This window comes from Corylus avellana, chromosome 9 (assembly GCF_965113065.1).
Source record: "Corylus avellana chromosome 9, dhCorAvel1.hap1.2, whole genome shotgun sequence".
In the NCBI taxonomy this organism is placed as follows: domain Eukaryota; kingdom Viridiplantae; phylum Streptophyta; class Magnoliopsida; order Fagales; family Betulaceae; genus Corylus; species Corylus avellana.
Genome location: NC_142498.1, coordinates 19879244 through 19897934, shown reverse-complemented (window position 1 = coordinate 19897934; position 18691 = coordinate 19879244). Strand labels below are relative to the sequence as shown.

The 18691-nt window shown below is 35.5% G+C and overlaps 1 protein-coding gene across 1 annotated transcript; it reads left to right on the top strand.

The window, feature by feature from the left end:
* The first annotated feature begins 6943 nt into the window (after nucleotides 1-6943).
* LOC132189638 (Protein kinase superfamily protein) lies at nucleotides 6944-18499 on the top strand. Its single transcript, XM_059604388.2, has 15 exons — nucleotides 6944-8239; nucleotides 8340-8638; nucleotides 8760-8904; nucleotides 12222-12337; nucleotides 12802-13010; nucleotides 14251-14670; nucleotides 14784-14824; nucleotides 15317-15385; nucleotides 16009-16109; nucleotides 16278-16362; nucleotides 16442-16540; nucleotides 16627-16695; nucleotides 17040-17171; nucleotides 17279-17373; nucleotides 17974-18499. The coding sequence occupies exons 1-15, from the start codon at nucleotides 7487-7489 to the stop codon at nucleotides 18068-18070; spliced, it is 2730 nt and encodes a 909-aa protein (XP_059460371.2). The 5' UTR covers nucleotides 6944-7486; the 3' UTR covers nucleotides 18071-18499.
* Nucleotides 18500-18691: the final 192 nt, after the last annotated feature.

The window sequence follows — 18691 nt, the reverse complement described above, 5'->3', positions numbered from 1 at the left end:
AACTTCAACAAAAAATTGAAGGATGTAATCATGTAAATATGTAATAAAATTTTTAGATTTAGATTTAAATTGTTCTTTTCAATTGATTGTTTTAATTTTTATATTGCCATTAATTCAGCTTCTTCTTGATAATTGTTTTTATATTTAATTATTTATGAATTTATATAATTTTTGGCTTTTTTTTCTTCATATTTTAATTGTATAAATATATAATTGTAGTTATCTGATATTATAGATAAAAACAACGATTCTATTGAGTTCCAATTAAATTTTAAACAAGTGTTGAAGTAGATTTAACAAATTTGCCCATAATTTTTTTAAAAAAAAAGTGAAAGTATAATCCTAATGATAGAGATCAAATCCGAATAGCATATCTACAAATAAGAGCTTGTCATTTTTTTATATTCAACTATTATTTTAATATTTTTAATTAATTTTATTTTTGAATTCATAAAAAAATGCCCCCCCTGAGTAAAGATCCTGGATCCGCCATTCTGCTTGTATCAGTTTTTAAATCTTAAAATTGACTGCATTATTGCATATCACTTCACCACTTATGTGTAGCGTTTGCGTCAATTCATAGGTCATACAAAATTATCGGCAAAGTTACGAACTGCCGCATCAATTTATAAACAAAAAAAAAAAAAAACGTGTAAGAAAAATGTATAGTACCAGCAATATCCTTTTCTTATTAATTTTACTTTTTATCTCATTATTATATATATATATATATATTAATTAATTTTATAAGTCATATTATTTTTTAAATAACACAAAAATAACTTATAGCATTATTCATATATTTCGTGTATTCTCCAATCTTATCGCACATCTAATTACACCTCAGAGATTTGATAGCATACTTGCCTTTTTGACAAAAAGGGTTTCATTTCTGTTACGCCACGGGTTTCACCGACCGGCAATAAACAAATCCCGTACGGCGAATCCGCGAAAATGGCCCACGTACTCACGGTCACCCCACTGTACGATTTTGTTGACTTTTGGGTCAAACCTTGGTTAATTACTCTTCCAACCCTCCCAAAAAAAAAACAAATTATATATATATATATAATCAATTTCTAAAATAGGAGGTGCTTTCACACTTTTTTTACTTGTTCATTTCCGTTCTTTATAGCTTCTTTATCGATTTGATAGTTTGTCATTTATTTTTATTTTTCTCTCCTAGCACTTCTACTTCCTTTTTCTTTTTCCTTTTCTAATTTTATTATTATTATATTCTGTTGTTTTGATTGGGTTTATAGATGGTTAGCTACTTTAGCAACTAGCTTAGGACCGTTGCTTAAAAATAAAATAAAAATAAATAAAAAGCCCCTAACTTAGGCACAAGTGGGTCATGCCTATGCCTAGTTGAGCTATTATCATATTTCTTATTTTATTAATTTATTAAAAAAAAAAAAAAACTCTAAACCGATAATTAATTGCTATTTTGTATCTACCACGTGGCAAGAAATGAGCCGTAGCTTTTTATTTTTCTTTTAAAAGTCATCATCATTGTAAGGCATAAATGAGCATCTAGCAACCCTCCACTAATATCTCAAATTATTGGGAAATGAGGATCCTGTTTTACTTTTCTTTTTTTCTTTTTTTTTAATTGCCTTTTCATAGAATGGGGCATATTTTGCATCCCATTTTATTAATTTTTTTTATTTAAAAAAAAATAGTGTAAGACCTGACATTGTCTTGGAAATTAGATCATCCCATATTATATATTATATATATACTAAGCCTCCAAAATTATTGGTCTTTTTTGTAATATTTTTTTAATGATGTTCTATAATATAGGGCGACGTACGAAAATTAGGAATATTTTATCTGCTTAAAGACAACACGAGGTTGTAACTTGTGTTGGTGGTGGGAGCCCAGTGCGGCAGTGCCATTGCCAATCCATTGAAGCCTAAGTGCAATATTATCTCAAACTTTTTTATTGGATATCTCTAAGATTTTTGAGGCAAGGAAATGACCTTATACCTTTAAACAAATAAATATCTCGTATATGACCACTTGGGACTTTCTAAGCACTCCTTTTATTTTATTTTTTTAAAAAAATCAGTTTAACTCTATGAACTTTTACGCAATTTTATAAACTTTATAATAGGGGTGTCAAAAATTACCGGGGAACCGGAACCGGAACCGGGAAACCGGAAACCGGGAAACCGGGGTCCCGGTTCCGGTTCCGGTTTGAAAAATCTAAAAACCGGGTACCCCGGTTCCGGTACCGGTTTTTGGTACCCGGTTTTTACCGGGAATACCGGAACCGGGTTTCCATTTTATTTAATAATATTTATATATTATTATATATATATATATATATATATATATATATATTTTTTTTTTTTTTACACTTAGGTTTAGGTTTAGGGTATTTTAAAAAATTAAATTTTTATTTCTAAGGCCCAAATAGGCAAAAATAATGATTTTTTAGGATTTTTGGACTTTTTAAGGTTTATTTTTTAATTATTTGGAACAATCACAACAAAGCCCCTTTAATTTAGACAAAGAAACTAATAAATTTTTTAAAAAATGGGCCAACTTATGAAAAAAAAAATTGGCTTATTTTAGGCCCAATACCTAAAATAAGCCCAAAAATCAATTTTTTAAAAAAACCGGTTACCGGACCGGGTAATACCGGAACCGGCCGGTAACCGGGACCCCGGTTAACCGGGGTCCCGGTTCCAGTTCCGGTTTCTCAAAATTGAGAACCGGGGTACCCCGGTTCCGATTCCGGTTTTAGGCCAAAAACCGAAAAACCGGACCGGATTGACACCCCTACTTTATAAACTTTCAAATTTCTCACTTTGGACTCCTGAACTGTCAATTGCTCTCAATGTAGACCCCTTCGTCAGATTTTAAACATTACATGACGTTTATACTCATGACTGTTGTATAAAATTTAAACTTTACCCTTAATTTTAAAACTTTTTTTTATTTAAAAAAACAAAAATTACGGATATTTTAGTCTTTTTTTTTTGTTTGTATTTTTAACAATTAAAATTGACGGAGGAATCCACATTGAGAGCAATTGAAAGTTCAAGAGTTCAAATTAAGAGATTTAAAAGTTTAAAAGGGGTTTGTCCAATTACATAGAAGCTCATGGGCTAAAGTCAAGTTTCCTTTTTTTTCTTTAATGTTTTGTTTTTGTTTTAAGTGAGGAGAAAGACAAAATCAGGGGAGGTTAGCTCCCAAAGGGCCTAGCTGTTGGTAGGATAATCTAATTACATGAAATTCTAAAAACAAATAAAAGAAAATTGTAAAGATCGAGTAATTCCTGTTACATTTTACTAATATGTATTAGCGTATGATTTGAGCCAAATTATTATAATATATTAGGGAATTTAATTTCATAAATTTGTTATAATTGATTATAATCTCCTATAATCAGATTTGATGGTAATCAAATATAATTAATTTGATTGTAATTATATTTGATGGTATTCAAATCACAATGCAAAACACAAGCGATTTTTATTTGGTTTGGTCTATGACATTAGACTTAAAACACAAGCCAAGTTGTAATTTGTGTCCAAATTCCTATTTCCATTTCTTTGTTACCATAAACAAGAAATACAAAAGGGTTAATATAACACATTAAACACATATATTGGCTAGACATTAGTAGTATGTTTGGCCTTGCAATTTCGCAGGCCAACTATGTGTTTTTAAACAAAATCGCATAAAGTGTCTCATTTGGGAAAAAAAATATTTTGACAATTTAAAAACGTTAAAAAAATAATAATATTTTCAAATCACAGGCAATGAGCATATTTTTAAAAAGGTACAATTTTAAAAAGATGAATCATGATTTTATCAAACGTTTAACTACATTTTAAAATATCACGTTTTTATTAACTGTGTTTTTGAAATTCCCAATTGTAATTTTTCAAATCACATGTTTTGAAACTATTAAACAAAACCGAGATGCAGTGCATTTCTCTGGATGTTATAAGGTAATAATAGTAGCACCACGTGAATAATACAAAATTGCTAATAATTATTGGCAATGACATAAGAGGCCTTTGGCCATGACTTTTGTATATCGTCTTTGTAACTTTTTTCCAAGTAAATTCATCAACATCAAAACTGTTTTTGTATTTTAAATAATATTTTATATTTTTAATTATTTATTTATCTTCAAAATATCAAACAAAAGACAAAAAAATAAAGATACGTACGAACAAACATGACGTTACATCTTACTGGTTGGGAATTAAGATATGTTCCATTCATTTGGAAGAATTAAGATAATGTCCTTTCTTTTTTATATATAGAAAATGTCCTCAGCACGCTTCTTTTGTCCCCCAAACCCAATCACTTCATGCGCTATTGGGCGATAATTAAACCATGAAATCCACCAATCAAGAAGTTAAAAAATGTCCTCCACTTGTAGGGTCTTTATTTTTTTCTCCCTCTATTATTTATTTATTTTTGGATAAGGACACTTTGTCACATTATTAATGAAACCATGGAGCATCTAGTGGCCAATAAAGTTAAAGTTATAAGATTAATTTTTTGTTATATTAAGCTATCAATGTTATGGTCATATTTTAATCTTGATTTTACAATTGAGGACCACATTCAATTTATATATTAAAAAAAATGCAAGTGTTCAGTACGTTGAATCAAGACCAAACATGTGATTATTTATTTATTTATTTATTTTTATAACATATAACATGAGATTATTTATTACAATGATATAGTCAACATTTTTGCTGTAATAAGTTGTGGTCCAAAAAAGTTTATGAAAGTTGCAAAAACATATCATAATATGCCATATTAGTGGGTGGAACATATAAATTTTGCTTTTTGCCCCTCGGGTGTTATTACAAGATACGCAACGATTATTATTTTACAAATTGTCACTCGAATAATACAATTGAAAGAAAAATAAATTAAAAAAAGGGAGTTTTTATTAATTGAATGACATAAACTATCACAACGGCTCATGTGTCTATATCAAAATTAGTATTTTTGTTGCTTAAATTCTTAATTTCCTAATTTCGACGAACCTATTTCATATTGAATAATGCGAAAAATTACATTTTTATCATGTAATTATCATGTAATATATAGTAAGATTTGTCTAAGTCACTTCCTTTTTGTTTGTTTGTCCAAATTTATTATCTTTTTGTCTAACCTATTGTTTTTTTCCTTTGAGATTCACTAATATCTTCATTCTTAAGTCTGAGATCCACATCTACAAATTGAAATGTCTGAATGATCAATTATGCAATCAGTTGTTACAATCAATAAATAGGTCTTCAAAACCTTGATTTGTCATTGTAAACTAAAATAAAATAAATAATGGGTTGATAGAAACAAATAATTATGAGATAAATATGTTGCTTTCATAATAGTTGGTCTTGATCCAATCCCGACATTTTTCATAGGAAGATAAAAATTTATCAATAAAATTTATTAAATTTAAACACACTTTATTGAATTGACATGTAATTTTCAAATTCATTTTTAATTTTCACATATATTTTTAAGAGAGCACGTGATTGTTACATAAATTTTCAACAAAGCACGCATGAATCACTAGTATTTTCAAAAATTAGTAATTCAAATGGTAATTTTAAAATCACATTAGTTTTGAAGTAATACATGGAGAACTCCTAGCATTACTCTCTAAAAATATATGCAAGTTATATACATTTTAAAAATATATCAATTTAATAGGCTAAATTGGTAAAAATATATCTATTCAACTTTAAGGGTGGCAATTAGTGTTTGCATATTGATTTTGGTTGAGTCGATGTATAAATATAAGATAGTATAGATCAACTATAACTTGATTAATTTAAGTAAACAAGTCAAGCTCCTTAGCAATAACCTATTAATTTTGTATTAGATTTGTAGGTCGTGTCAAAAAATTGTAAGCTATAAATGTCGTATGTTGGATTCCATTTATGTCAAGATATAAGTATAATACTATATAGATCAATTATAGTATGATTAATATAATTAAACGGGTTATACATTAACCATAATTCATTAATTTCATGTTGGGTTAAAGGGTCGTGTCAAAAATTACAAGCTCTAAATACACGTGTCAAACTCGAATCACATAGAGACATGGACATATAACAGTATACATGTCAACTCTTATATGATTCATTTAATGAATCTGATTATAACTTTTACTTGATTCATTTAATAAAACGGACTATAACTTTTATTTGATTCATTTAATGAAACGGGTTAAACTAAACTCTTACGCAACGTGTGTGTTCGCGCAAATTTTCTAATCCTACTACCCCTAGGCCCTAGGACATGCAAGAAGCAAGGCACCTTAGTCAAATCCCAGTGTCAAAACAAACATGAGATGATGAGATAGCAGATAGGCCACACTACCATGTAGAGAAAATCGCATTAATTAAAACATTAGTTTTCAAGAACAGCTGCTACAAAAAAAAAGATTGGGGACCCAAAGTAGGAAAAGGTGGGGTATAATTATGAACCCCAAAAATATTACGTAATAGTTCCCAAACTTAGCCAAACCGCCTTTACAGCTGAGCCAACGAACTGCATCAACCCCAACAACCATCACATGCCTGCATATAAAAAGACAACCGAATGAGGAAGAGAGCCCAAGCCCGTCATTTGCAAACAAATAAAAGGGTATTTGTGTCATTATCATCTTATCCTTTTTTAGCCGAAACAAATACTTTATCTAATTAATTTTTTTTCACCACCGAATCAGACGACTGAGATCGACCCGATCTCCTCCCAACTCCCAACTATAAAGTATAAAGTATAAACCCCCCAGTTTTTATGAACCGGCATTTCCATTTCCAAATGCATAAACCCCGCGGCCACTCAGTAACTATCCTACTCCTAGTGCGCAGTGCGCACCTCCTGCGCCAATCTCTTACGTGTCGTATCGACCTCCGTCCTACATTTTACGTGTTCTCTCGCTCCAAAAGGTGCGCATCAACTCCCCCTGCGCCCGTTAGCTCCTCTCCCTCACCTATTTGTTTCATTTTTTCCCACCGGTTTCGTCACCTTCACTCTCTCGCTTAAAATACACACACCTCTCTCTCTCTCTCTCTCTCTCTCTCTCTCACGCACACACCCCCTGCTCTCCCTCTCTCTGCTTTTGTTTGTGTATCACTCATCCGCAGCTTCTGTGTCGCTTTTGAGGTGGTCGGCGCTCTGAAATCCAGCTTGAAGTTCAATTCACGAAGAGACTAACACAGACTGCAAGTCTTTTTGAAGGCGGAGACTGTTTTGTTTCTTTGCAGCGAAGCTAGAAGCGAGCGAATGTGTGCTTGCTTTTGTTTATCTGAAACTCGATCACTGTGAAGGAGGTTCGCAGGGACTGTTGTACGGCCAGTCGGATTTTCCATTTTCATTGAAGTTTGAGAGAGAGTCAACGAAGCGTGCAAGCGTGCGTGCGTGCGGGTGGGTTGGTTGGTACGTGCGAGTGCAAGGATTGTGATCAACCCGTGAGACCCGTGAGAAAATGCCTCACAGAACGACTTACTTCTTCCCCAGGCAATTCCCGGACCGGGGATTAGACCCGAGTTCGTGCAAGCAACTATTGGATCACGAGCAGATCAACAAGAAAGTTGCGAGTACGACCAAAGAGACCTTTTACACCGAAAGAGACAGAAGGTGGTTGAAGGACGCGTCCTTCACGGTCACCAAGAAGGACGTCTCAGCTGAACCGCCCGTTCTTTTCACGCGCGACGACAAGTCGAAGCAGCAGCAATTTGCGGCTTTTTGTGACTGGTTGGTTGAGAGAAAAGGGGAGCGATCCGGTCACGTGAAGTCGTCGTCGTCGTCGTCGTCCAGGCTGTCATGTGTCGACGTCGACGACGACCGCGAGCTCTTGCTCCCCAAAGAAGCGGCCGAGCCCGTTAAGGATCACGGCATTGACAGGAACTTCGACCGCCAGGTCTCTCTGCCGCGGCTTTCCAGCGAGGGTAGTAGCTATGCGGGGAGCTTGTTCTCTGGGACGACGACGTTTGATGGAAACCTCTCCTGCGACATTGTCAAGGCCTCGACGACGACTTCGCGGCAGGGGGAGGAGGAGGCGGTGGAGGTGGAGAGTAAAGAGAGCTTGGCGCAGAGAGTGAGGGAGAGTCACTATCTTCAGCTTACTTTCGCTAGGAGGCTCTCTTCTCAGGCTAGTCTTGCCTGCGAGCCTTTGTTCATGGTTGAGAGTACTGGACCGGTGGCTTCGGATGCCGAAGCTGTTTCTTACCGTCTCTGGGTACTCGTATATATTCTCTTTATGTCGTCTCACACGAATAATTGAACAATCTATTAATTAATACTGTGAAGTTCATTGCCTTTAGCTGCTCATATTTCAGGTTAACGGGTGTTTGTCTTACACGGACAAGATATCGGATGGTTTCTATAACATTTTGGGAATGAATCCGTATCTGTGGCTGATGTGCAATGATGAAGAGGAAGGCAGGCGGCTGCCGCCGTTGATATCGCTTAAAGCAGTTGACCCCAGCGAAACATCGATGGAGGTGGTGCTTGTAGATAGGCGTGGGGACTCTCGGCTTAAGGAACTTGAAGATAAAGCACAAGAACTGTATTGTGCTTCAGAGAATACCTTAATGTTGGTGAAGAAGCTAGGCAAACTTGTTGCAATCTACATGGGGTATGTTAATTCCAACGTTTTATTTTACTTTATTTTTGTGGGCTGCTAAATTTAAACGATGAAGATTTATTGGCTTATATATGCTGATTTTTAAGTGGGTCAAATTTTCTAAATCTTGAAGGGGCTCTTTTCCAGTGGAGCAAGGAGATCCCCACATACGTTGGAAGGTGGTTAGCAAAAGAATGAGGGAATTTCAGAAATGCATCGTGCTCCCTATTGGCAGTCTATCTATGGGACTTTGCAGGCATCGTGCGATTCTTTTCAAGGTGATGAAATGCACTGTGTGGTTCTGGTTCATTCAATCATAAGTTCACATTGTTTGTTCTGAAAAGCCACTGCCATGCTAAGTATAGATTGGTTCATTATTGTTGTAGTGTTCTTTTTGATGTGTTGTTTAGAAGAAGTTACCAGTTGGCGGGCTTGAAGGTTTAAAGTAAACCAAACTTAATAATCGTTATGAAAATAGCCCTTGTGACTGGGATGTAGTGAGACGGTTGGTGCCAGTGTGCCAAGTAATTTCTGGAGTGTTACTACATGGTGCACGCTCATGGTGAAATGATGTAATGAATTAGACATTCACATTTTTGTACGTGTCTATTAGATGGGCACCAACTGTTTGGAAAAAAGAAAAATCAACCATGTAAGAATCTGTTGTGTCTCACTAGAGAGAGTTGGTGATTTATGTTTTACAACCATTGAGGGTATTCATAAAAAAAAAGAGCTTTAATTGTATAGTATGATTGTAGTCAAGAACATTCTGGTTGATTCTTCTGAAAGATTGGAAACATGGGCTGGCATCCATTTGCTGCTCAGATGCCGTATTATCTTTGGTTTCCTTCTGCCGAGGTGAATGGTGATGGTTACGGCCTTGCAGCTGTGAGTCTAGTATGTTGTATTGTCAAATGTCAGGAACTTGGTGCCAATCAACTCCTCTGTCTCTAATGCAGATAATGTTGTATTTTGTGCTAAACCGTATGTATTGAATATGGTATTTGTTATTGATGGCTATTGAGGTTTTCTGGGATCATATATGTATCTGTTCAGCATGGAATGGCTCTTATTCGTTTAGTATGCAACCACTCAATTACCTTTCGCTAGAATATAAATTAAATTATTAAATTCACCTCTTCCTATTAATTTAAGCTTTTGAGATAAGTGGTGATTTAACCTAGTATCATAAAAGATGTACTGAATTTGAATCCTGTGAACGTCATTCACCTGACATTTTAATTAAATATTTCATATGTTGGGCCTCACTTATTAAGGGAGAGCTTGAGCCCATACGTGATAAGAAGTGTTAGAATATAAATTAAATGATTAATTCACATTTTTCTATCGGCTTAAGCTTTTAGGATAAGTGATGATTTAACACCTTTGTTTTTAATGGTGAAGGATTTAGAACCTTTATGTTAAGTTTTATGTTGGTTAATTTGGTGTTCAAAAAAATTTGGTGTAAGGCAAAGTTCGATAGACTAAGTTTTATACTAGGCTTTTTTTTATTTTTTTATTTAAACTTGTAATTTTTCATTGAAAAAACGAGACACTCATTCGGAGTGCTCGTTCCCAGCTTGTCCAAACAAGCTACATCAACAAGGGGTACCTAGGCATTCGTTTTCTGGCTTGTTTGGTGTAGGTCTGAATGAGATGTTTAAGTAGAGCTCTTGTGGTACTTTGTTGGAAGATGCGCTTAGGGAGACTCTTTGAGTGATTTTTGTTGTTGTTGTTGTATCTATTGTGCCTTTGTCATTCATGACAAAAAGAGAGAGTAGATACTTTTATCTACATCTGCGTTTAATGTTCTGTGTTACTGAGGTTGATGTTATGATCTGACTTTTGCTCAAATGATTTAATGCTAAAGTTAATATTTGTTTATTCAATGTTTTTTAATTATTACCTGTTCTCTATGTGTTTAATGCGTGTGTGCATGTTTCAGGAAGACAGGTAGTTACTCCATTGAATTCAATCTAGTCCTAGTTTAGTGATTTAATATGGCTAGGTTGTAATTCTTTGGGAATTTGTCTTGCAATCAAAGGTATGTTGAGTTTTGTCACCAAATTGCTAAAAAGGGAGTTTGTTAGGTTTTATGTTGGCAAATTAAGTGTCAAAACTAGTTTAGTTGTAAGCCTAAGTTAGGTCCTTAAGTTGGAATCAAAATTATGTGGAAAAACTAAAGATCCATTTTCATAAACTGACTTTTACCTAAACCTCAGGTTTTCTCATTGCCTATATAAGCATCTTTATCCATGGTTTTCAGATTTGAGGCCTTTGTTTTGTGAGCTAGTAGAAGATTTGACAGATTTTTGGAACTACTACGGTAGAAAACAAATGGGTCATTTGTTTGGGTACAAGTCAAGTTTTTACGGCAAAGGTTTTGTTAGTATGAACTGACTGCATTATTAATCTTCTATGGTAGATTAGTTTTTTGGGTTTGGCTGTCTCAGAATGGTTTTACCTTTAAAGGGTTTTCACTTTGTCACCAAAATTGTTGTGTTTGATCTTTTAACTGTTGTGTTTGATCTTTTAATTGCTTCAATAAATTTTGGTGATTGTTGTTTGGTGGCTATTTTTAAATTGCTATATTTGCTAGAAACACATATTCACTCCCTTCTAGGTGTTGTTTGGGGTTGTTGGGAAATTTCACTTTCCAACATGTGAATTCTTTTTTTAAACACTTTCACCAAAATAAGATAATGCTTATTTTATTGGAAATGCCTATCTGTGTGTTGTAAGATTAGTAATTAGGGCATAGAAGTACAAGATCTTTTTTAGAACTACAAGATGTTTTTAAGGCATATATGGCTGTCTGAACAGGGTACATTGGTATCGCATGAGAATGCAACTGAAATAGAAGCATCAAGTGACACCCACAATTATTAAGCAGTCCATTAAGGGTTTCTATCCTCTGATCATTCAGTGAGGTATTTGTAGCCTTCCAGGTGTGACTGACAAATTTGTGTGACAGTATGATATTTATGGGGTGTTATGAGGAGATCAGGCCTATCCCTTTCAATACTTGTCTTGACTGCTTTAAATATTTTGCTAATGTGAGCTTAACTTAGGAAAACAACATTTTTATCAAGATTTTTTGTTTTTTGTGTCTGAAATCTATAACTTATTGTTAACGGTTGGATCATATACTTCTGAATGCATAGAGATTGTCGACATAGTCAATGAGTGTGGTATATGCACCAAAGGCACTATCAAAATGTTTTTTTTTTTAATTATGTGATTATAGGTAAAACCATTTTAAATAAACATAAAATGTTACGAACATTTATTATGAAGTTACATTTTTTTTTTTTCAATATATCATCATATAAATTAATATAAATCGAACATTGTTTCTTTCTCTCTGTTTGTGGGGGGCACATGTGTAATGATGGCTGATCATTCTTCAAGTGCAGATAATTATGAGATGCTACTAATTAATCAGAGTGTTTTTGGTTTGGGGAGGGGAGGGAATGTATGTGATGATGGCCTGATTGTCCTTTAAGTTCTGATCTAATGAGATTTATTAATTGCTAAAAGGCACACATCCTACTGGATTGGTTACTGAACAGGTGATATATTTTTGTGTATGCAGAAATTGGCAGACTACATAGGTTTGCCATGTCGAATAGCTCGAGGTTGCAAATACTGTGTGGCCGATCATCGCTCCTCTTGCCTCGTCAAAGTCGAGGGCGACAAGCAGTCCTCAAGGTTTGATATGTTACCTGTTCTTCCAGGCCTCATTTCTTGCTAATAAAATTTAAAGGTTTTTCGGAAGCCAAAATGCCCGCAAGATGATTAAAGCATGTTGGTTTCTTCCAAAACATGGCAATTGTCAATTTAATTTATTCCTTGACCCTTGCCGTTTTATTTGTCTAAGATTAACCTCTGCATTAGTCATTCTCCTATATGTTATGTTGGTTTTTTCTTACCGATGTAATTATTGGTTCCAGATAATTATTGAGTTGGATCATGTTTGATCATATATCAATTTGAAATTTGTTATGCAGCATTATTAGGTTGTGTTATGTTTGGACTTAATGCATGCTTCATTATGAGTTTGTTAGTATGGTAAGAGTTTGTATGGTCTTGAACTAATCTTGACTAATCTTGTTTGAAGCATTTCCCAATTATATTTCATGCTTTGTTGTTTACATGTATACATTTTTTAACAGGGAATATGTAGTTGATCTAGTTGGGGAACCAGGAAATGTACATGGTCCAGATTCCTCAATCAATGGAGGATTGCTTTCTTCAATGCCTTCACCATTTCAAATTCCCCATCTAAAAGAATCCCAACAACCTTGCGGGGATATTGCATCATCTTGTCAAATTTTAAACTCAGGGCACATGTGTGCTCCTACTAAAAATCCTCTATACTCAGGTCAGTTACGTTTTGTATGCTTTGAAAGATAGTGGTTTTTTTTAGTAAGTCAAGCGTCAAAGGACAGCTGATTGAATTGAGGTGGAGTCATAAATGTAACTATACCGACACCTTGAGATGTGTGGTTCCAGATAAACTCCAACCAAAAAGAAAAAAAGGGGAAAGATTAAAGTAACTTGCACCTTGTTTGGTTGAGTATTTAATCACCTTTTTTTTTCTCTTTTTTTCAGTGTTCTGTTACCAACCAGATTTTTAAAACACAAACACTTTTCAAGCGTGATCCCCGCTAATAACACACTTCTCAAACATTTTTTCAAAATACTTTTTAGAAAACTTCGCACGCATGAATACTTTTCATGTGTGGAGGTTAACCTTAATATTTATAGAAAAATAAAAAAATAGAGGCGGGCCTCCACGAGGAGGCGCATGGGTGGGTCTTTTGCCCCTGCAGAGGAGAGGGAGTGGACCCCACCACCTTCGTGTCTCTTGCGGTGGCGCAGGGTGGGTCTTCCATCCCTGCAAAGTGGAAGGGGGTGGATATCTGCACCCTTTATGCCTGGCTTTGGGGGACCCTCCTGTGAAAGAGTGGCAGCTACTTCTCACACCTCCTTCAGCAGAATTTTTTTATTTTGTTTTCTTGTTTTCATTAAAGAGAATATGAATGGCAACTTAGTTAACCAGATCATGATGCATGGCATACGTCATGCACAACTGTGCACCTGTACCTTGAACTGTATCCTTTTCAAGTTAAATTCTAAGATAAAACTTTCTGCTGCTATTCACCATAAAAATCAAGATTTGATCTTCTGTCTGTTGTTAATTACTTTAATTATAAGATTTGAGTTTTTACCCTCTGAAAGGAGTGCACTTGATAATGGTTATTAAATATTTATTTTTTGTTAGTGTTTGTGGTATGGGAAGTCAGTTTTTTGTACTAGCAAAATCTAGTTGTCTTTTGGTTGGACTGATAAAGTAGATGCTTCAAATTTTCAATTTTCAACACCCTTTTCTCAGTTTGGTATCAATGGTCGTAGTGCGACATTGTGAAACATTTGGAAACACAGAATACATATGTGCACTGCTCCCAAGAATTTTCTGCTACTTGGAAACAGGACAGTCCATGTAGTCTGATTTCAGCTATTTTAATCAACATAGTGTTAGATGTCAGAGTGTTTCTCCCAAAATATAGCATGCCTACCTAGCGTATTTATCTATAGAGATCATGATCAATTCTTTGCAGGTTGTGGGGAAGAAGGTCTGCGAATAATGGAATCATCTCTGACACCTTTCAAGTTGGAAGGGAATGCTGAACATTGCATACTTAAGAATCCAATTTTGCCATTTGCACAGGGCAATGTTTCAGAACCTCTAGATTCTGCTCCTGAGGCATTGTTTCATGAATATTCTAGGCTTGGTGAAGACAAAGTTGTCATACAACAAACTTACAAAGAAGAGATTTTTGTATCTGGAAGTCCAGAGCAACCACAAGTCAGCCTATCAAGTCAGCCAAATCTGAAGGAGGTTGTTAGTAGACTTGAGAATCATGGGAGATTTCCTGATGTAACCATTCCAAAATACTTGAATCTTGAACCATCTCTTGCAATGGACTGGCTTGAGATATCATGGGACGAATTACATATCAAGGAGCGCATTGGTGCTGGTATGTCCCCTGCTTCTTAATTGGACATATTTTCCATTTTTGAAGCATTTCAAAATTTGTGTTTCTTTGAGTAGACAATTCTTGAGGTGTTATACTCTTCTTTCTCCTTGCAGGCTCATTTGGGACCGTGCATCGTGCTGAATGGCATGGATCGGTTAGTATTCTTGTACAATGTGATCTGGTAATCTGTATATATCTTTGTTAAGGATCAATTAAGCTTTGATTTTGATATGGAGTGCACCAACTGTGCTCCATCAACAATCATTTTTTGTTGACCAATATCATCAATACTATATCTTTTGAGCTTGTTTGATTTCCTATGTTGTATCTGTGGACACATACGTGAGTAATTACTTTATAGCATTGCCCTGATATTCTGCTTTCTTGCCTTTGATGAACTGTCTAGGAAGTAGTATTCAATCTATGCTGTTTCCTAGGGAGAGACTGTCGAAGCCAAGGAAAAGTTAGATGGTCAAAGGGCATTTGTAGTTTCAGCATAATCAAATTTCTTCCGCTTGAAATATTTTATTTGGAATTTAAAATCTTTACCTAATTTTCTATGCTAACCCCCCTCTCCCCCCTTTGCTTGGTATGCGCAATGCTATTTTGCCTCTGATAAGTAAAATATTTTGCCCGTACAATGCAGGATGTAGCAGTCAAGGTTCTTACCATGCAGGATTTCCATGATGATCAATTGAAGGAGTTTCTAAGAGAGGTATGTACATGGTAACTAAAGAGTTGGAGATAATATCAACCTGTCCACTAATAATTGACCATCGTGCTTTGTTTTGCATCCAGTTGCCTATCTTTGTCCCCTTCCGCAATCCCAGTAGATCCATGCCTCTTCCTATTCCATTTTATGGTTCTGATAATTTCTTTTTCTTTTGTTTTCTCCTTAGGTTGGGTGATAAGTTTGTATCAGAACAGTTTTGATTGCGCTTGGGGGTGGGAGGGGGTGTGGGGCTTCCATCTTTCTATAAGTATCAAATAATAGTGATTTCAAATATTTTGAATCTAAATGATTTATTGATCATTCGGTATCTTTACATTGATGTTTTGACATCAAATGATTATTTGAAGTGGAGGATGATGGTTGTGTAGTGATATGTGATCCAAAATTAGAGTCATGTCATGCATTCCATGTTTACTTATTCTTTGCTATAAGAATTTTATATTTTGGTATACTTCAAATAACAATTTAGAAAGGTAGTCATGCATTGTTTTCATGCATCCACAATGTGTACGCTGAGCAGATGGTCAAAAAAAAAAAAAAAAATGTAAAGGTAAATACTATGTTATCCCGAATAGCATGGCTTAATTTGTGAAATTTTTTTTCAGGTTGCAATAATGAAACGTATACGGCATCCAAATGTGGTTCTCTTCATGGGTGCGGTCACAAAGCGTCCACATCTGTCAATAGTGACAGAATATCTGCCCAGGTAGACCATTTAAGGGTTTTTTCCCCTTTCTTTTTCTCCACTCCTCTCCCCCCCCCCCCCACCACCCACCCCCCCCCCCCCCCCCCCCCCCACACTTTTTTTTTTTTTCCTTTTAGAAGCAAGGGTGGATGTTTAAGCAACTGGAAATTCCTGGTCTTTGTGGAACAGAGGTAGTCTATACCGTCTCATGCACAGGCCTGCTTCTGGTGAGATGTTGGATAAAAGAAGACGGTTACGCATGGCATTGGATGTGGTTTGTACTAGTATCTCCCATTTTTTGCTTCTAATACTGCTAACTGTTAGCAAAAATTTATGCTTTATACTGGATGCAGGCCAAGGGGATCAATTATCTTCATTGTCTAAACCCTCCTATAGTGCACTGGGATCTTAAATCTCCAAATTTATTGGTGGATAAAAATTGGACAATAAAGGTATATTAACAAATGGAGTGTTTTCATTTTGGAAAGTCACTGGGTGTCTTGTCACGTAAATAAATTCATCTTGCATTTGTGGTCAGGTATGCGATTTTGGTTTGTCCAGATTCAAAGCAAACACTTTCATATCATCAAAGTCTGTTGCCGGAACAGTAAGTCTCTCTCTCTCCAAAACATTGCCATTATGGTGGAAGCAAATTTGGGGGACGGATGTTTGTCTCGTATGTATGGAATTCCAGAAAGCAAGCTTTCACCCCATTAGGGCAAAAAAGGGGTAGAAATTTCGATTTTTCCCCGAACGAATTGGCAAATTCATTCATAATGTTTAACCTTAATTCTTACTTTGTTTGACTTTCCATCATTGTCCTTTGTGAATATTTATAGTGTCCAGTGTCTTGTCCTCCAGTGAAAGTCAGATAATTGCATCAAAATTTTGCAGGTTGAAGTTTTTTGCAGTGCATCAATCAACATGTAACATGCTTGCTTTTATTTTCAGCCTGAGTGGATGGCTCCAGAGTTCCTTCGTGGAGAACCCTCAAATGAAAAGTCTGATGTTTACAGTTTTGGAGTGATCCTGTGGGAGCTTGTAACCATGCAACAGCCTTGGAGTGGACTTGGCCCCGCACAGGTAATTGATGAGGACTGTGATCAGCATCAGTTGCCATTTTTGTGTATCAACAAACACAACACCCGCTGTGCATTGAATTTGGTTGACATGATTGTGCAAACTTTCAGGTAGTTGGAGCTGTTGCTTTCCAAAATAGAAGGCTTACTATCCCGCAGAATGTCTCCCCAGTCTTGGCTTCCCTTATGGAATCTTGCTGGGCCGAGTAAGTGTGCCTGCATCCATTGTTCATTTGTAGCATTTCAAACATATTTGTAGTGTCATGTTTTACTAGAATCTTCGGTTTGAGTTTAGTTTTGGGGGGTTATACATAAGAACATCTTTGCAAGGCATCGTGTCCAATGCTTTACCCAACAAAGCACAAGGAGCTTGCACTCTTGACATTGGAGACTGAGGCTAAGTGGGAATTTTGTTGTATACAGTTAGATTGACATGTCCTGGGTTTCTGAGAAATTGGAAGAGTGCAGCAGGGCTGATCCATGTTGGCGTTTCAGGTTCATATTGGGTTGACTCATGGATCAACTCAAACATGACTTATTTAGTTAAACAGTTCAAACTTTTTAACCCTGACACAACTCATTTAAATTAAGGGTGATACGAATCCGATTGTTCAAAACCCTAACTTACTAATTTCATGTTGAGTTTGTGTCGAGTTAGCGGGTCGTGTCAAAAATTGTGAGCTTTAGGTTATTGTAATTCTGCATTCCGACTAATCTTTTGGAGATTCGCATACATACTTTGTTCAGTCCATTGTTTATTTAACAGTTTTATTGGAATTCTAATGATTACTAATTTTGCTTTGCAGTGATCCTGTTGAGCGCCCATCTTTTGGTAGTATAGTTGAATCTCTAAAGAAGTTACTGAAGTCCCCAGTGCAGTTAATACAGATGGGTGAAACGTAATGTAAAGAGTACTCCATCCATAGCTTAAAATTAGGAAATATTTTCGAATTCCCTAAGCTGATTTGGGGGAGTTAAATACCCAAACAACCGTGGCTGGCTCAACCTTTTTGGTTGTTGACCCACCAAGCTGAAGCCTATACAAAAGATGCAGAGAAATTTTTTTAGTGGAAGCAGCCTTTGCCTCTGTCGTATAGCTTATTTCCCATATGGAATCCCATGTCTAAAATTGGGAATTCACTTGGATATGTTTATCATTTGACTGGTACTGGCTGCATTAAGCATCTTGCTGTCAATGTAATCCAACTCGATGGTTGGGATGAAGGCAATGTAATATGCCATATTTCCTTTGTAAGTGCTTCTTAACCGAAGTTAAATGTTCGGATATCATATTAAATTATTATTAGTTGAAAAAAAATAGTAAATTTAATATTTGAGTGTCATCGAGAGGCATTGTGGTTCCCATCCCGATTACTTTCTCTATCACTCCATGCTTGGCCCACAAAACCCTAATAGAAAGAACGATCATTTGAGGGTTTTATTAAAAGGACTGAAATTTCCTACTTGCCTTACTGTACGGGCATGAAAAAGAAAACAAGGCTGAAAATTCTTGCACAAATATAG

Bases quoted from the DNA above. Each gene is read 5' to 3' on its own strand.
- LOC132189638 (XM_059604388.2), top strand. From the start codon at position 7,487: ATGCCTCACAGAACGACTTACTTCTTCCCCAGGCAATTCCCGGACCGG. The intron at 8,639-8,759 runs GTATGTTAATTC...TAAATCTTGAAG, and splicing joins CTTGTTGCAATCTACATGGG to GGGCTCTTTTCCAGTGGAGC. The intron at 17,374-17,973 runs GTAAGTGTGCCT...TTTGCTTTGCAG, and splicing joins ATGGAATCTTGCTGGGCCGA to TGATCCTGTTGAGCGCCCAT.